Below are 18,026 nucleotides of genomic sequence, written 5' to 3' on the forward strand. Positions count from 1 at the left end.
CCAGCTTCAGTACTTCCTTTGTAGCGCGGCCGTAAAGATTGTTACATTGCTCATTTCAATAGTTTCAGCAAAGGACCAGCACCAGGTGCTGGTCCTTTGCTGGAACTATTGCTGTCACCCCTTTGGTACCGGGGTGAGGACCGAGCACACTATTTTCTTTGAGCCTATATTGTCGCTCCTGGGCGTTTGAAGCAATATTGCTCATTTCAATTAAACTTTGTTTTCAAGTTAACAATCATATATTTGTATCTATTGTAACTCCATGTCAGTGGGTTTTTTTTATTTTATATAAATATATATGCAACATTTCCTTCTGATCGTTCTTTTCTGCGAGAACGATCGTTAAAATGTGTATGATGATCGCTGCATCCCATCATTGCATTCCAATCTTTCCAATATCGTTCGTCTGGTATTTATCGGTCCTTGCAAACAATATTTATTGCAAGTGTGTACGTAGCATAAGATAACCTAAATTAAGCTAAGTACTGATAGGTAACTAAGGTAACTAATTGTCATTGGTCTTTGCCAGCCACACTAACTATATTGAACTTTTATAATGCATATACAGTAGAGTCTCACTTATCCGGCACTGATGGGGATTGGCTGGTGCCAGACAAGTGTGCTTTCTGGTTGCTTGAGACTCGGTGTTAAAAAATAGGCCTAGCGACTGCAGTACTACATAGCTCCCAACTGTCCCTCTTTTGGGACACTCCCTCTTTGGGAGCCCTGTCCCTCTGTCCCTCTTTCCTCCTCATGTGTCCCTCTTTCAGGACTTTGTCCCTCTTTCTATGTAAATACATATATTTCTCTGCTAAAAATGTATTTGATTGACTCTAAACTTTATTCCCATCCTTTAAATTGATATATTACTAACTTTAAAATGTTAATATGAAGGAAAATGAACCAGGATAGAAAGGACCAGTGTGGTTTGAATTATAAAACAACATATTTTTCTCATGAAATCTTTATAGTATTCATGACTAGGGACGTGTCACGGGCGTGATCAAAGGTGTGGCAGGGGCGTGGCTTAAGTGTCCGTCTTTCTCATCTTAAAAAGTTGGGAGGTATGGAGCTCCGGTGGTTCCCGGTCCCCTCTGGTGCAGATGCCGACCTCGCCAGGTCAGCATCGGTTTGTGCTTCACCATACGGCTCACTGAGATGCACTAACATCATCCGGAATGTACTGCGCAGTCCAGATGACGTCAGCGCGACTACGTAAGCCGCACGCTGGAATGCAAGTGGGCCTCTTGTACTGGAGGGAACTCCGGGCCACTGGTGGGGAGCAGAGCTGTGGCGAGGGCACAGGACGGCTGCCAGGGGCTGGAGGAAGCCCCTGGTAAGTAGATTTTTACTTTTTAATCATCCTGGATGTTTCCTTGAAGGTTACACATCAGGAAGGGTGTCTGTGCAGGGAAAGGGGGGGGGGGGGGGGTTAGGTGTCAAGAAGGGTGTCTGTGCTGGGTGGCGGTGAGGGTTAGGTGTTGGTATTTAATACTGATTTTTTATGCTCCTGCTTTACAATTCAACAGAATATGTAAATTTGCCGATATTCTACTACTGGCTTACCGTGGCTCCCAAATTTGCAGGCCACGCTTTATTACGTACGCGTCTTTGGGCACACAGCAAAGCCCACGAACAGCCTAAGAAGTTTGCCTCTCCACTGAGAGTACTGCTAGTGATTAGTGCCAGTTGTTTGAGACTGCTGGCTAGTTGTGTTCCGGATAACTAGGACTCTACTATAGGATTCCTACAGCCACTCACCAGCTCCAGATGGAAGAGAACTGCGGACACTTCCTGTACACGCTTCACAATCTTCTCAGGACTATTGGAGTCCTCCGCTTTACCAGACATCTTATTATACAGAGCCATCTGCCAGCGCATTGAGGAATTCTCCACCTAAACACAGAAAGGTTATTAGAGGTACTGAGAAGGGAGACAATGAAGAGAACCTACCCCCCCCCCCCCCCCCCGCCCCCCCAACATTTTTATTAACCCAGCATATCTGTTTGAGGGGCGGGGCTCACACTCCACAAACATAGCCAGAATGATAGGTGAGGTAATATGGTGTCTGTCTGGGGCCTGGCTGGTGTTTAGGGGAGAGGAGCCCAGGAACAGCCACAGTTCCATGCCAGATACGGATTCCCCAATGAACAGAAACAGAAGGATCGTTCCCCATGGCAGAATGTACTAACCTTGCCCTGAAGATGAAGGTTGTTTTGCAGAAATTCTCTTACTTCTTCATCTGTGTCTTTCTGTTAGAAGGAAAAAAAAATCCTAAGAAATGGGTTTGGGAAGGAGCGCAGGGAGACACCTGCAGTACTTTAATAACATAGCAACACTTATTTTGTCCCTCAGAAAGATTTAAAATGAAAATCACAACTATGGGCTATAATACATGATCTATCATGTCTAGGCAAGTCTTCATCTGTAAGCAAAGTTTTAGGTCAACAGTGACAGGGGAGCCCATTTTTTTTTTTTGGTGTAGAAATCAAGTTATTTGCCTTCAGAAGTCTACTATTGGGGAAGATTACCGGATCAAATGAAAGAAGGCAAGGCTTGGAGAAAGGTATTTAGGGCAACTTGTTGAAGTGGAAGTTACTTTTTTCCTATGTCAGTTATCGTAGCTAGATCTAACAGGTTTTAGACTAGTCCATCTCCTCATGGGGTATTCTCAGGTATTCCTTTATTGACAAAAGCATTTACTGAACAGCAGTTGCTTAGTCCAGCTGCCAAAATAGTGTGCAATGAGTAGGACGGCTAGCTGGCATCTTTGTACAGATACTGTATATTCCGGCATATAAGACGACCCCCCCCCCCCAACTTTTCCAGGTAAAATATAGAGTTTGGGATGTACTCGCCATATAAGACTACCCCTCTTCCAACGCACACCAAATAAAAATTTAAAAAATCATATACTGGTGCTATGTATGAACAGATACTGGTGCTGTACTGTATGTGGTACCCAGTATATTACAGTATATAAGCGATTGGTTAGATTGGTCAGCTCTCCCTCTCCCTAAGCGGATTGGTCAGTTCTCCTTGTCTCCCTGTTTACCAGAGCGGTATGGAAGAATAGATTGCGCTGTGCCCATAAAACACGCCTCTCTCACCTGTCTGGCCCGCCCTTGTATCCTATTTACCTCCTTCTTTGCCTCTCACATCTCGCACATGTGTGCCTGCGCCGCTTCACTACAGTCCTCAGCAGCGAGCTCTGAGAGTCGGTAACAGGATAGGGTGTATCACCCGGCATATAAGACAACCCCTGACTTTTCAGATGATTTTCAATTGTTAAAAAGTAGTCTTATACAGCAAAATATACAGTACTTAGCAGGGAATGCTTTTGTGACGAATAAAGGAAATTCTGAAAAATCCCCCATGAGGAGATGGATAGTTCAAAAACTGTTAGATCTTTCAACTTTTTACAACCTAAAGTAAGTAACAGTGACAAAGGAATAAAAGTAATTTATAGAGCATTGTACGTCGGGATAAATGTACATTTTACATGTACCGTATGTCTTTTTAATTTTACAATTTTTCTCAGTACTGGTCCTTTAAGACAGAAAGACACCATATGGACAGGTTGTAAGCTGTCCTCTCATTCCTCCCTGTATATTTGGACCCTAGCATTAATCCATTTGTGGCGCAAGTCCCTGTCATAAATAAAGCCTGATTCTCCAGTAGCAATGAGTATAAACTCTCAATGTGGTATTTTACTGGTCAAATCCTTCAGTTAAGAAGCCCAGCTCCTGAATTGACTGTGGAATTGATGTTTAACCTACTGCAGCATTGTTCTGGATGCATGTCACACTCACCAGAGCATAGCGGGTCTTGGCCAGTGCAATCAGCTCTTGGTCAGTCGGGGAACACATGTTGAGACCGATTGGAAGCATCTTCTTCAGGGTTGCAACGATGAGCGATGTCTGCACAGAGTAACGGTCTCCGCGCCGCTTCTTCTTGGTGCGCTCCTGGTCAGAGCCTCCAGACTGAAGACAGAGGGACAATATACCACCTAAGCCTAGAAGGACCAGAGTTCTAGGGGTACATGGCACATGCAATTCAACCACTTGGCATTTAACAACAATAACCAAGGGCAGATCATTTAAAAAAAATAAATAATTGCCAAAATAACCAAACCAGGCACCAGCTCTTCCTTCGCACAGCCAATAGCCACAAATTGCAAAAAGTCTGCTTAGCCAACATCTGCAGCTGCTTAAACTTACAATGCCTGCCAAGAGCAAAGTTCCAGCCAAAACCAGAGCCCAAAAAGCATCACTCAGTAAGACCTCTATAGAGGTCCATAGCACAATACACAAAAACCACTGAAGACAACAAACCAGTACATACAATGTGCTCATTCTACATCAGTAAGGCCACTGAGAAGAGAGGTCTTCTACTTATATTACTTTATCAGTATAGATAGCGATTTACTACCTGTAGAGCCCAGCTCACCTGTAGATAAAACTGCTAACAGAACATGGTAGTATCGATTCATTTGGTGTCATCCACCAAATTGCCACCAGTGAGAAATGTGATCGCTCAGCCTCCATCCCCAGCAACTCAGTGTGGAGAGTGCACAATAGCACCTGCCCACTCACATGGGTCCACCGAAGCAAGCCTCGAAGGGATACAAATATAGTGCAACACTGATTTTAATGTTTAAAAATAGTTAAAAATTGCATTCAAACACCAAAGAGTAAGCCCATCGCCCGAGATCAATAATATGCGAATAATTCAGAGTGCATTTAGGATTATACAAATTTAGTACGATAATTTAGGAAACTTGAAAATGGACCAGTTCTATCATGTCAACGTGGAATTTGATTGGTCCATTTTCAGGCGGTATGCATTTGAATTCTGAATTTGCATAATCCTGCATCAACTCACAATGATTTGCATTTCATGACCAACCCTATCATCCACTTCTTTCCCTCACTAGATGACCTGGAACAGATCGGCTCAAACGTCCCACTCAAACTTCCCTCTTGTAATATCAGATGCACTCTGGTATGGGTCGGCCATACTAGTTTCATTCTGTAGCCAATCAGATTTATCAGGGAATTTCATCTGATTGGCTAGTGGATGAAACCAGCAGACAAACCAGAGTGCATCTGACATTACGAGAGGGAAGTTAAAGCTGACCTGGTTCCAGGGCATCCAGTTGGTGAGACTAGTGGGAGCCAGGCTGTCGAAACACTATCGCCCACTGAATGCACATACTCTTTGCTATTTGTGAGAGACATTTTGAACTACTTTTTTGTACATTCATTGGAGTATTACACTATGCCTGTATTCCTTTAAATGTTTTCCTGGTGCGACTACTGACTAGATCGTTGTCAGGATTACTGCTTGTAGTTCAGTCATTTGGATTTCCGGTGAGCCCCGTGTGAATGGGGTGGTGCTACTGTGCACTCTCCGCACTGAGATGGTGCACCTGATCACATGTTCCTCACTGGCGGTGTTTTGGTGGATGACACTTGTTTATATGAATCAGTACAATGTTACACTATGTTAGCGGTATTATCTATTGGTGGGCTGTATGTGAATCTATAGTGACACCATCTACACAGAGTGAAAAGCGCAGCACTTTATCGAGTTCTATCGCTTTGAAACAAATCCTGCTGCCAGCTATTCTGTTTGTGGGCACAGTTTTTGTTATATATATATATATATATATATATATATCAGCTATTTTTCATGCCAGGCAGTCAGATTCTCACTTAAAGAGACACTGAAGGGAAAAAAAAATATATGATATAATAAATTGGTTGTGTAGTACGGATAATTACTAGAACATTAGTAGCAAAAAAATATTCTCATATTATTTTCAGTTATATAGTGTTTTTTTTATAACATTGCACCCTCTAATGTTTGCAGTTTACACACTACTCAGCATTATAAATGTTTTACAGAGCAGTCCAGTGAACTATTGACCTGTCCTCTGGAGAGAAAAATAAAATACAGTGCCAGACACTTGAGATAAACTTCAGAAGACAGAGCTCTCTGCGAGTTTGAAAGTGGTGAAGCTCGATGGCTCTTTTGCAAAGATCACAACTGGAGTTTCTTAACTCTTCCTATACTGGAAACAATATTAGACGTATATCTCTGCTCCTAATGTTTTATTTCTTAGCTGTACTACACATTCAAATCATATCTTAAATTCTTTTTTTTTCCCCTTCAGTGTCTCGTTAAGGCCACCACATACGGTACATGCTCTGACAATGTAATAGAAACTAGATGTCCCCTGGTGACAGTCTGCCATAGAACAAATGAAAACGAATGAAATCCATTTTAAAACACCCTATTGTGCTTCCTTTACTATACTGCCCCTTGATTACCATTATTTTTTAATATATTGCTACCTTTTAGTGCTCCCCTATTATAGAACCCCCTACATTAAAATCCTAAATACCCTGTTAGTGTAGAAATCATTACAGTTCACTCTGTTAGTTCATCCTTTACTATAGTGTTACCCTTCACAATAAAGCTCTCCCCTTTAGTGCTCCCACCAGTAGGGTGCCCTTCATTATAGTGGTCTACAGTAAAGTGCATCAGTTATTATGCTGCCACTATACTAAATTCCCATTATTTAGTATAGTGCTCCCAGATCCCCTCCAATAATTGTTCCCCCCATTATAGTGCCCCTTACTTGCAGTTCTTTGCAATATATTGCCATTCTTATTGCAACCCTAGTTACAGTTCCCTCCATTATGTAACTATAGTCCCCATCATTAGGGCAGCCTGTTACACTGCCTCCCATTTTACTTCCACTAGTTATAGAGTGTAACCACTGTAGTGCCCCCACAGCACACCCTTTTTTTATTGAAGTGCTCCACCCATAATGTCTCTCCAATGCAGACTCCTTCATACTGAAGAGCACACTGGATGACTATACTCCCCTAATCTGCTCTAGATCACAGTTCTTTCACATTATGCATGCACGGCCTTCTGACTGAATGGACGTATGACACAAAAGTCACCCAGCCACTGAGCCAGTGTGAATAATTATGGCAATGTTCGCAGCTGGGAGAAAAAGGTTGAGATCTGAAGCAGATATATGTAAATATAACCATTCAGCATGGTCCTCCGCACACACAACTCTGCATACGAGAAGACAGTTGCGCACCCCTTGAATCCCAGTTTGGGGAACCCTGTTGTAAGAAAAGGCATAAATATTTTTCTAGATGTGTGGAGGCACAACACTGTTTTTTGTCTGTTCATAAACTTTTTGGATGAGCTTTAAAGTATCTGGTCAGAAGCCTAGATACGGTGCCTTTTCTGCAAACCAAAACAAAACATCTTTGCTGCAGACTGCAATTTTCTCAAGAAAATTTGGTCTGTACCTGCCCGCTGTTCAGAACAGCAGCACAATCCAATCCAAACAGCAGCTCCACCCACAGAGCCTGAAACAATTTCCCTGAACTTGTTTGTTCCTGGTCATGTGACCAAAATGTTAAGATCTCAGCTGGCAGAAAAAGGTAAAATTTGAGCATTCTGATTACTAAATTATAAGATTACCATATATAATTTTAAATCTACTGTAAGATCATAATGGCAGTACCTACAAAATGCACACATTCAACATTAAGTGTACAGGTCAAACACAGTGGAAGAAAAATTATATCCTGGCCATAAATAAAGCAGCAGATATAATACAGAAAAAAAACTATGATTGAAGGTTCCTATAATATATGCCTACATCTGAGAGTGGTCTGCTTGTCTGCAGGTTAGGTCACTGTGGTTTCACTTTAAATCAGAACCCTGGGCATAAGGGAAAAAAGAAAATCAGCTGTTCGGGGGGGGGGGGGGGGGGGACGACGACGACGGATAACTAACTCTCCAAAGAGGCTTCCTGTGGTCCTTCTCTTCTATTCCATCTCCCATTGGAATCTTGAATCTAGTCTAGCTTAGGGGACCCAGCAGGAAACCTTACAAAGAAATTCCGCTAACGTGACTGGGTGGACAGCGCCCTTTCGGACTGCTAGGTTCTAAACAATACCCACAATATTCGGCCAACCATAACCCTTTATGCTGTAGAGGGTGCCACTGCCATGATTAGTGAACTGTTCATCGAAGTAGACTAGCGTAGAGTCTTTGCCCCCCCCCCCCCCACCTCCCTCCTACACACCACCACGGTTACAGTGGTGAGATCCAACAGCTCAGTCTTCCAAGTTGGCCACCCTGTCCAGCCCCTTATGACATGAGTTAATACAGAAGGGTAGTTGGAGGTACATTAATTGCCAAGTCTGCTACCCACTTACCATTCCCATTAATGCAAAAACCAGGGGGACTGGAACACTCACTAAACACCTGACAACAGAACTAGGGGAGAGGATATCTGCTAAGTAAAGAAGAGGAAGGCCAGGGAAGAGCTTACCTGGAGTGGAGAGTATCTGCTTTATTCCTCAAGGATATTTTTTTTACCTTATGCCCAGACGTTTGCTTTCTTTTGAAATACAGAAGAAAGTGCACAGACATAGGTAGGCACAAGCAGATACATAGAAAGGGGAAGGACTACAAAGACATGTAAAAAATGAAATTCAGATAAAATGTTATATCAGACTTGGGTTGAAGTGAGATTATACTCCCAAAACTAAAAATTCAATAACTACTCTTAGATACATTAACTTTCACTGCAGAGAGCAGTACAGGCTTGCTTTCCTCTGGCTAATTGGCAAATGTAATCATTGTCAGCCAGGAGACACTCTCGGTTTGTGTCTTGATTCTGCTTCCTCCCTCTGCTAAATAGACATCATCCTGGCAAATTCTGAAAAGGAGTGGGGCAGAGTGAAAACACAGGCAGAGAGATTCTTGATGGCAATGAATACATTTGCCGATAAGCAAGCCGGTACTGCTACAGTTTTTATTACACACAGGGAATACTTAGGAATGCTTTCAAATGTTCTTTTATGTACCAAAGTGTAGTTACTGAAATTCTAGTTTTGGGAGTATAATCCCACTAATGCTGTGGGTTTACACAGATGTTATATTTTGTATGGGCTCTAATACCATTTAATATTGCATAGTCCCTCACTCTGCCTCACTCCTGAAGCCATAAAAATGGTATATGTCTGTGGATTCTAATTAGCACATATCATACAGTATTTTATGCTATTGCTCGATAACTGCTGTAGAGATAGGGCAAAACTTGAACCTCCAACAGTGAGAATTCCTAACAAAAGAGAATGTTAACTTACAAATATTACTGAAAAGAGAAGAGTCTTGTTTGGGTAAAGCTGGCCTGTCAAAATGAGTGGCTCAGATTTAAAGAGTCTGAAGCGAGAATAAATCTCACTTCAGACCTCATAGATAGCAAGGACATGTGTGCCCCTGCTAAACCGCCGCTATCGCGCCGCTAAACGGGGGTCCCTTCACCCCCAAATCCCCCTCCGTGCAGCGCATTTCCTCTTCCGCATAGAGGCAGGGCTAACCGCCGCAGCCCTGCCCCACGCGCGTCTGTCAGCGCGTATCTCCGCCTCTCCCCCGCTCCTCTCAGTCTTCCTTCACTGAGAGGGGCGGGGGAGAGGCGGCGATGCTCCGCTGATAGACGCGACTGGAGGCAGGGCTGCAGCCGTTAGCCCTGCCTCCAGGAAGAAATAAATCACGACCAAGTTTGCGACCAAGGTATGCGGGGGTGGGTTTGGGGGTGAAGGGGACCCCCGTTTAGCCGCGCGATAGCAGCGTTTTAGCAGGGGCACACATGCCCCTGCTAACTATGAGCTCTAAAGCGAGATTTATTCTCGCTTCAGAGTCTTTTTAACAGACATATTATTAAGAAGGGAGGCCAAATAGGTTGTCAAAGAGGATAAGTAAATGCCAGTGAGGAACATTGAGTCTAGATATAAAAGTGGAATCGTAGGGGAAGTAATGATAAGATGTGGAAGATGAAGAGGTACAGGTTACATAAAAGAACAGTCACAACAGATGAAAAACAGATTAGCGGATGAGCACACAAAACACAAGGTTTAAGCAATGTACGATATTACAGTGTCAGACAGAGATGAGAAAATAAGCACAAGAAAATACATAAAAGACAGCAACAGTACAGTGATTATACAAGCCCTCTGACTACAAAATATTAATGCTGTATACAAAAAAAACCTATGCTAAAGGAGTGATATATGCACCTTCCATTCCCAGTTAAACTATCAAAGCCAAAATGCCCCTGGACTACCCTTCATGTTACCTAACTACATATCAAGTTGGGGTTGTCAGAATTATAAGTCCCCTTGGATATATGCTTGCTGTGTATGTCCTGATTCATAAATGTGAGAGAATAGAATATGCATTTAGAGGATTACCTTTTTGTACTGGACTATTTTTTTTTTTACATAGAAGTTGGTTGGTAAACCACGCTAATATCAGCAGAGCTAGTATACAATATATAGGAGGAGTATTGTCTACTCTTGAATGATTCTCTACGTATAAAGCAGACACCTCTTTGCCTCCTCTTGGGGACGGCAAAAACACTAGATATGAAAACTCCACCAAAAAGAATTTGCACCCGAGACCAATTGGCCAAGTGTGTCTGGACATATTGCTAAAAAAATATGTCCCAATCCTGCCCAAAAATAACAATGGGGCAGCTGGCATGTACTGGATGTAGATCCTTCAGACCCTTCTCTCACTTTATAGTATAGCATAGAACATTTTTGAAAAAACACAAAACAAGCCTTAAAAAAAGAAACTGATGAGATAAACAATTTTAATAATAGTCCTGATCCTAAATAGGGGTTTCCTGGAGACCATTTTACACTTACTGTGTTGCATGGCTGCTACCTAACGCACCTCATCGTAATGACCAAAGTCAAAGGGACGCGTTATGCTTCCTGTGATGTAATGCGCTGAAAGTGCTCTTGCTGACGCAGAAGCTGCAGTGAGTTATAGCGCACCTGCATGGCACCGGAAGCAATGAAAGTAAATAGTTAAATGCAAATTCTGACATTTTGGGGCACTTGTAGTGCACAGATACAGATTTTTCAGATGGTGCGCTTCCTGTCCAGCATTATACACGTGACTAAAAGGTGAGACTTCTTGGAGTCAGGTTCCCTTTAATTTCCCTGTCAATGCTGGTACTAAAGCATGTGTAATGGTGTGGTGCACTAGCTCGAAATAGGATCAGGACTGTAAATACATATGCTTAACTCATGTTACATGTAGCTTCAGGTACCCTTTAATGGGACTGATTTACTATGTTTCTGCTTTGCTGGAATACATTGTACAACTTTGGAAAACTCAGTGCGATTTTATTAAAACCGTTTTGCTAGTAGGTGCCAAAAGCTTTCATCCCTCCCCTAGGCCATAGGCTGCTGAAAAGTCGGTGAATCAGCACTTGTGCATTCCCGCTGCAGTTTTGTGCATGCGACTGCAACCCCGCAAGTGCTATCTCTCCAACCTTTCGGTAACCCTTGCTATGGTCTGCTATGATCCAGGCCTAGGTTAGGCATATTTGCCGCCTAAAAGCAGACTAATAAAATCGCTAGCAGGTTTCTCGCATTGCTTGTATCCTTCAAAGTTCTTCAGTTTAGGGTGGTCATGCTTAAGTGTACTATCGTTTACTAAAGAGGTCTTCTCGTTTTTATCTTTCTAAAGTTCTTTTTTTTTTATGTGAACCTTGCAAAACTAAGACAGACAGTAAAAAACGCAAAACAAATATGACACCCCAACCAGAACACCATCAGTGGCAGAGATCCCAGGAAAGCAATCTTATCAGATCTCAGAGGGGTGCAGAATACCTGCTTTCCCCCATGGTCACTCACATCTGTGCCCTCACTCTATCCCAACACATTCTGCGTGCCATGTGTTGCTCAGGCAGAAAACACTCACTACCGTCTCTGAAAAAGGCTGCAGACAACATGCAAGAGCTTCTGTCTATCTGGACCTCGTTCACTTTGCAGGAACACCGGGCCTCACGTATAAACACTGGGTAAAGGAAACAAGAGCTGAATTATACTAACTGCTGAGGTCAACTCAAACACTTTCCTCCAAGTTTTATACATGATGAGATCCCAGTTCTTTATCACCTTACAAGAGGATCTTTGGAGAAGCTCATCTTCCAGTACAAGGCTTGTACTGCTCTCATGTCTGAAATGAACACAGGTGTCGAAACTACCCCCTCAGATGTGTGAGAAATAGAATTCGCCACACACACATTTTCCATACATGAGTAAAGCAACAGTAGTACAAGGGAAAGTGGTTTCCCGGCAGGATGTCTACCATTGTATGCACAACAGCAGGGGTGCCCATTAGGCAGATCCTGATCTACCGGTAGATTGCAAAGGACTTCTGGGTAGACCCCACACCACCCACCTGACTGATGTGTACTCTGTCCCTTTGACTTGGATGAGCTTAGTGCGATATGCCGTCCTGAAGTTTGCATAGCAGTGTAGGGGGTTATGTTGTTACAAGGTGGGGAGCCATACATTTAGAAGCATTATGTGCTACTGCTGATTACAGTTTTCTGGAGCATGATAAGTGACGATTAGGTCAAGCACTGTTCTGTTTGGATTACTGAAGTGGACTCTACAATATGCATCTGACTGACTGGTGGCTTGTGGTTATCATTAATGGTCTGCCGCAGTGGCTTGTTGTTGTCATTGATGGACTGCCGCTGAGCATGTACTGCAGGTGTGGCTTACATCTGTAGATAGATTCTTCCTGGTAGCTCATTTTTTAATTTGTAATTAAGTAAATAAATAAGTAGCTCACAAGCTGAAAAAGTGTGGCCACCTTTGTGTGGCTGCAGCATACTGATGTCAATTCATTATGCTTGGTCCAGAGTCTGGTGAACTGAAATGCTACTTAGAGATGCCGTCTAACTCACAGGCTCAACACCACCAACTTGTTTCACAGTATGACAAAGCACTGTTTTTGTGTGAAATGTTTGATTGTGTTTTCAAACACTGTATTGCTAGTGATTTAGCTCATTTTATCTTATCCCGAGTATAATAAATAAATGTAGACACTTTTGATCCCAAGGTCCTCACGCTTCTAACTGCAATACTGAAATGAACCATAAGAACGAGAAGTGTTTGTAGAAAGTGCATTCAAGAAAACTGCACGTTTTGTCCACAGCCACCAGTCCAGCTACAGTAATAAGGTGTAGAAGAAAAGATCTTCTATCTGGAATCTTTCAGTTTCCTGTAGACAGCAGCCACTTCTCCTAATTGAATTCCCTTGTATTATTAAGACTAGGCGAGACAGTACAGTATGACAGAAGACTTCATAAAGTGAGCGAAGGACAGACAGACAGAAGGAGCCATGCTATCCACACAGGCATAGGGCAACACGGCAGCCCCACCACAAGAGAAGAGGTAGACTGCTGACCTGGCTTTCTCCAGACTAACATGGGAACAAAAAGAGAAACACAAGAGTTTGTTATAGTGGAAACTGAAATCTAAAAATGGACAGTATTAGGAGGTAAAAGTTAACAAGCCATAAGGTCAACAGAATATCATAATACAGACGTATCAGTGGGTACACGTGTAAGAGGATAAATCTGGCTTAGAGGTGGTATATTGGATACCAGAGCAATATGACTGGGCGCAGCGGTAATTTTGGCATAAAAAGTCAAGAAGACCGATTCATTTTACGGATTCCTAATCTCACCTTCAACCCTGTGCCTTAACCCACAGCTAAGTTCACAAGGAGGGCTGACAATGATGGCACATTACCTGATGGCAGCTACATAGAAACAGTCTAGCATTTGTGGGCAGGTGGAGGCATTGAGGGGTGGTGGTGGTGGTGGTGATACAGTTTTATACCCACCAGAAGCTGATGTTTTTATCTTTCCAGCAACTGCTGACCCCGAACACTCATGTGAATTACCTCAGTCAGGTACACATGAGGGAACAAAATGGTAGTCAATCCTCAGATGCTCAGCAACATGGACTCTGCGGTTCAACTGCTCGTTTAAGACCTTTATGACTTTTCCCATCCTTTGATATGCCTACAGTTTTCCTTTTCCCTGCCAAGAGTTAAGTCTCCACTTACCTGCCAAACATTCAATAGTATCTATCAAACCAGGGAATTTCCACTAAGGCTGCAGATACCGAAGCAGATAATTCCGGCGCACACTCTAACCCACGCTGCGCCTGACCTCGGCCCTGCCATAGACATAATGTTATTATGTCTATGGCCGCGCAGCTGTGTGATTCGGGTGCCGGTTATCAACGGACCCTGAATTACTTATCCCTCCGAGTTGCTACGACTGAGGGGGAATCGCAATTAACAAATGTACGCTGTGTATACACATCCAAAATTTTATTGGCCAATGATAGGCCAATACCACTTCCATGTGGTGTGAGGACCAACACATTTTGAATACTATGAATAGATTGTGTAGGCAAGCTTTGTACTACATAGAAGTCTTAAAATTGGCCAATCATTGGCTAATTAAAAATTGGATATGTGTACACACCTTAACTCTGAGAAGTATAGACTAACTATACCCCAAAATTATCATATTAACAGAACCATCCCAACATGCAAGAAAATATTCATCATTACGTAAAGTCACTTAAAAAATACCTTTGGGCACCAAAATTACCACCAAGCCCAAATCATCTATCACAGAATTTCACTGATATACTTAGGAGGAGGGTGAACAGAGAGATAGAAAGAATTTATTTGTGGTCATTGTTGTAGGGTGTTTTGTTAAGTAAGTTTGTATTGAATTGTAAACTGCCACCATTTTCATCTACGGAGAGCATTTGCTTGCATACTAGGGACCTTTGTTCACTGTATCGACTAACATGTTTCAGACATGAAGTCCTTAATCATAGTCCAATGATTAAGGACTTCATGTCTGAAACATGTTAGTCGAGTGCTTTTATGTGGATCTGGATATGTCCTGAATAAAATTTATTGATCTGTTGGAGACATTGTGCGGACCGTCTTCCATTTTATTGATGAACAATGTAGTATGGAAATAATTAAACATGAATTAGACATAGTAGATTTTTAATTAAGATTTCTTTTTTTTTTTTTTTTTTTTTTTGCTAAAGGACTGTTACTGTACAGAATCTTGTTTAATATATATTAATAATTTTTACTTGTTAACAAAAACTAAAAGCTAATAACACCAAAGAAAACTCTTAGAAATCCAAAAATTGCTGGATGGTTGGCAAGTATGTTAGGACTGGCAACCAAAAGCTGCACATTATTAACTTTCATAGATTACTAAAGCATTAGTGTACATAAATGGGGTTAAATGTCATAAATGAGGCTATGGTCAACAGTGCAATACACTTTAAATTGTGCCTTTTAATTGAGTTGAGTTGAAAATCCAACCATTTTTGGTTTTTTAGCCACCAAGAATGACAATTATTATCAAGTTATACCGCTTAAACTACATTTGTTAAAACGTGACAGATAAATAATTTGGTTTTACTTATCCATGAAGGAACAGTAAGTCATCTGTTTAAAGGGCTGATTTTAGTGATTACTTTTCTTACTAGATGTCATGATGGTAAACAAATTAATGAAGAAGCTATGATAACTGAGTTATTTTTGTCAAAAACAAAATGAAGATGAGTTGTTGGAGAACATGATGGAAAAGTGTAAGTATGACACATTGGGCTTGATTCACAAAGCGGTGCTAACCTACTTAGCACGTCTAAAGTCTTTAGGCGCGCTAACCAGGGTGCTAAGTAGGTTAGCACCGGTTTTCTCAATTGAGAAATCCGGTGCTAACCTACTTAGCACCCTGGTTAGCATGTCTAAAGACTTTAGACGTGCTAAGTAGGTTAGCACCGCTTTGTGAATCAAGCCCATTGTATCTTAAGCAGAGGAATAGGGCTTGTCAATTAAAGAGAGACATGAGATGGGAAAAACAAGTGGAAGAAAGACAAGAATAAGAATGGTCACCAACCTTGGACATCTTGCTCTTGCTATCAGCGGTAAGGAAGGACATGTTGTTGATTTCATTTTGTACCACAAAGTTCTGCTCCTCCCTTTTAAAGTTCTAATAAGGGACAGAAAAATAGTTAATTCTGATAGTGAAGTAGACATCTCGAAGCAAATCTGAAAAATTACAACAACAACAGAAAAAACAACCCCAACAATTCCTAAGATGCATTGCTTTGTTCTCCATGGTGCTCATGAAAATAGTGACTGCAAAGATGCACTTTGGGTCACTCCTGTGGTTGGCTTTCTGGACATGGCAGTCCAACAGCAGAAATTGTAGTAATGTTTCCCCTCCCACCACAGCATACTGTGGCCTATGCTTAAAGAGACTCTGACGTCTCCCTAAAATGAGGTTTTTAGTTTAAAAACCTCATTACCATTATTGTCTGACCTAAAACGCTGCATCCCTGTGGCTGAAAACCCCCTCGATCACCCCAAAATCACGGGGGTACACGCAGGCAATTTCCGCATAGAGGCAGCACGGCTCTGCCTCTATGTGCGTCAATCAGCGCCGGATCGCCGCCTCTCCCCCGCGCCACTCAGTGTTCCTTCACTGAGAGGGGCGGGGTAGAGGCGGAGATACGCGCTGATTGACGCATAGAGGCGGCAGCAAAATCCACGACCAAGAAAGTTGTGGATTTTGCTGCGCTGTACCCCCGTGAGTTTGGGGTGATCGAGGGGGTTTTCAGCTGCGGGGATGCAGCGTTTTAGGTCGGACAATAATGGTAATGAGATTTTTAAAATAAAAAAACCTAATTTTAGGGAGACTTCAGAGTCTCTTTAAATGCAGAGACTGAAGTGTGATCTGGTGGTACAAGCAACGGGGTGTGGTCATTATGGAGTCCAAACTGTAGCAGAATCCCAAAGACCTCCCTTAAAACCCAGTTTTTTTTAAACTGAACTATGCATGTTGATATGCAGTTTTCACCTAATTTTATCTAGATTTTTTTTTATCACTGAGTTGCTTACCTTCATCATGCTGATCCAGAAAGCCACAGCTTGAAAATTGAAGTCTTGGCAACTTGTGTACACTGGGCATAGTGTGGTCCATAAACACTTTGCAAGAATTTCCTAGCCACCTGCATGGCACTAAAATACTGATGTGCACTATGATCATGACCAATCCATCAATCTTAAAGAAAACCTGAACTGAAAATTTAAAATCAAAATAAGCATACACAAGTCATACTTACCTTCCATGTAGTCTACTCCTCAGTGTCTTTCTCCTCTCCCGCGTCCTGTTTGTTCACTGTGATCAAGGGAATTTTCCGTCCTCCATTTTGAAAATGGTCATTACCCATAACAGCTTTCTGGTCAGCACACAGTTAAACTGTAACATCGCCCACTTGAGCCATAGGGAAACCTGGACACATCAGTTCTTCTCTCAGCTATAACTGACAGCAACTGATCTATAACAGAGAGTAACTGATATATTTCATTTCTGACAAAATATTGTCAGAACTGAAAGGGATCATTGTCAGAAGAAAGTGGTGAGCTTCTGAGAGGAACTGATGGCAAGGCAACTATGTAATGTTCATTTGAAGTTACCTCATGTGTTTATTTTAAATATTTTTACTCAGTACAGGTTCTCTTTAAGTAGTAGTTATCTGGATTACCACCATAAGGGTAAGTTTCCACTTGTGCGGCGCGATTTGCTCGTGGAAAACGCGTCAACGAATCCGCATACGGTTGCGGATTCGTTGACGTTTTCATGCGGATTTTCACGCGGAATCGTTCGTGATTTTAACAGCGCGATTTTAACCATGTCAATGCCGGCAAGCATTGACATGGGTTTTTTAACGAAATCGCGCGTGGAAACGCCGGGAAAATCGCAAGACTCAAGTGCTTGCGGCTTTCCTATTTAGTTACATGACCGACGATTCGCGTGCGGGTGTGCGGCGTGCGAATTCTGACGGCTCTGCTGTGCAGATTTTTTCTGCAGAGCGAGCCGCACAGAATTCCTGACAAGTGGAAACGGCGCCATCCACTAGTATTGTTTGAGCGAATCTGCATGCAGGAAACGCATGCAGATTCGCTCTAGTGGAAACGAGCCCTAAAGGCAATTTTCACTTGTGCTCTAAGACAATCCACTTGAATTAGAACTTTTGATTTAAAGAATTCTT

The 18,026-nt window shown here is 42.2% G+C and overlaps 1 protein-coding gene across 10 annotated transcripts in view; it reads right to left on the reverse strand.

Moving 5' to 3' along the window:
- The window catches only part of RYR1 (ryanodine receptor 1), a 375,187-nt gene that overhangs the window by 89,640 nt on the left and 267,521 nt on the right, over positions 1-18,026 (reverse strand). For 6 of the 10 annotated variants that reach the window (XM_068250553.1, XM_068250548.1, XM_068250551.1 and 3 more), the window contains 5 exons: positions 15,869-15,961; positions 13,324-13,338; positions 3,813-3,983; positions 2,193-2,252; positions 1,762-1,896 (listed from right to left, as the gene is read on the reverse strand). In XM_068250553.1, the coding sequence (XP_068106654.1) occupies positions 1,762-1,896; positions 2,193-2,252; positions 3,813-3,983; positions 13,324-13,338; positions 15,869-15,961 (474 nt within the window). The remainder of the gene's footprint in view (positions 1-1,761; positions 1,897-2,192; positions 2,253-3,812; positions 3,984-13,323; positions 13,339-15,868; positions 15,962-18,026) is intronic. The other 4 variants (XM_068250552.1, XM_068250550.1, XM_068250546.1 and 1 more) reach the window with 1 other exon arrangement.

Source organism: Hyperolius riggenbachi, chromosome 8, assembly GCF_040937935.1.
Source record: "Hyperolius riggenbachi isolate aHypRig1 chromosome 8, aHypRig1.pri, whole genome shotgun sequence".
Classification (NCBI taxonomy): Eukaryota; Metazoa; Chordata; class Amphibia; order Anura; family Hyperoliidae; genus Hyperolius; species Hyperolius riggenbachi.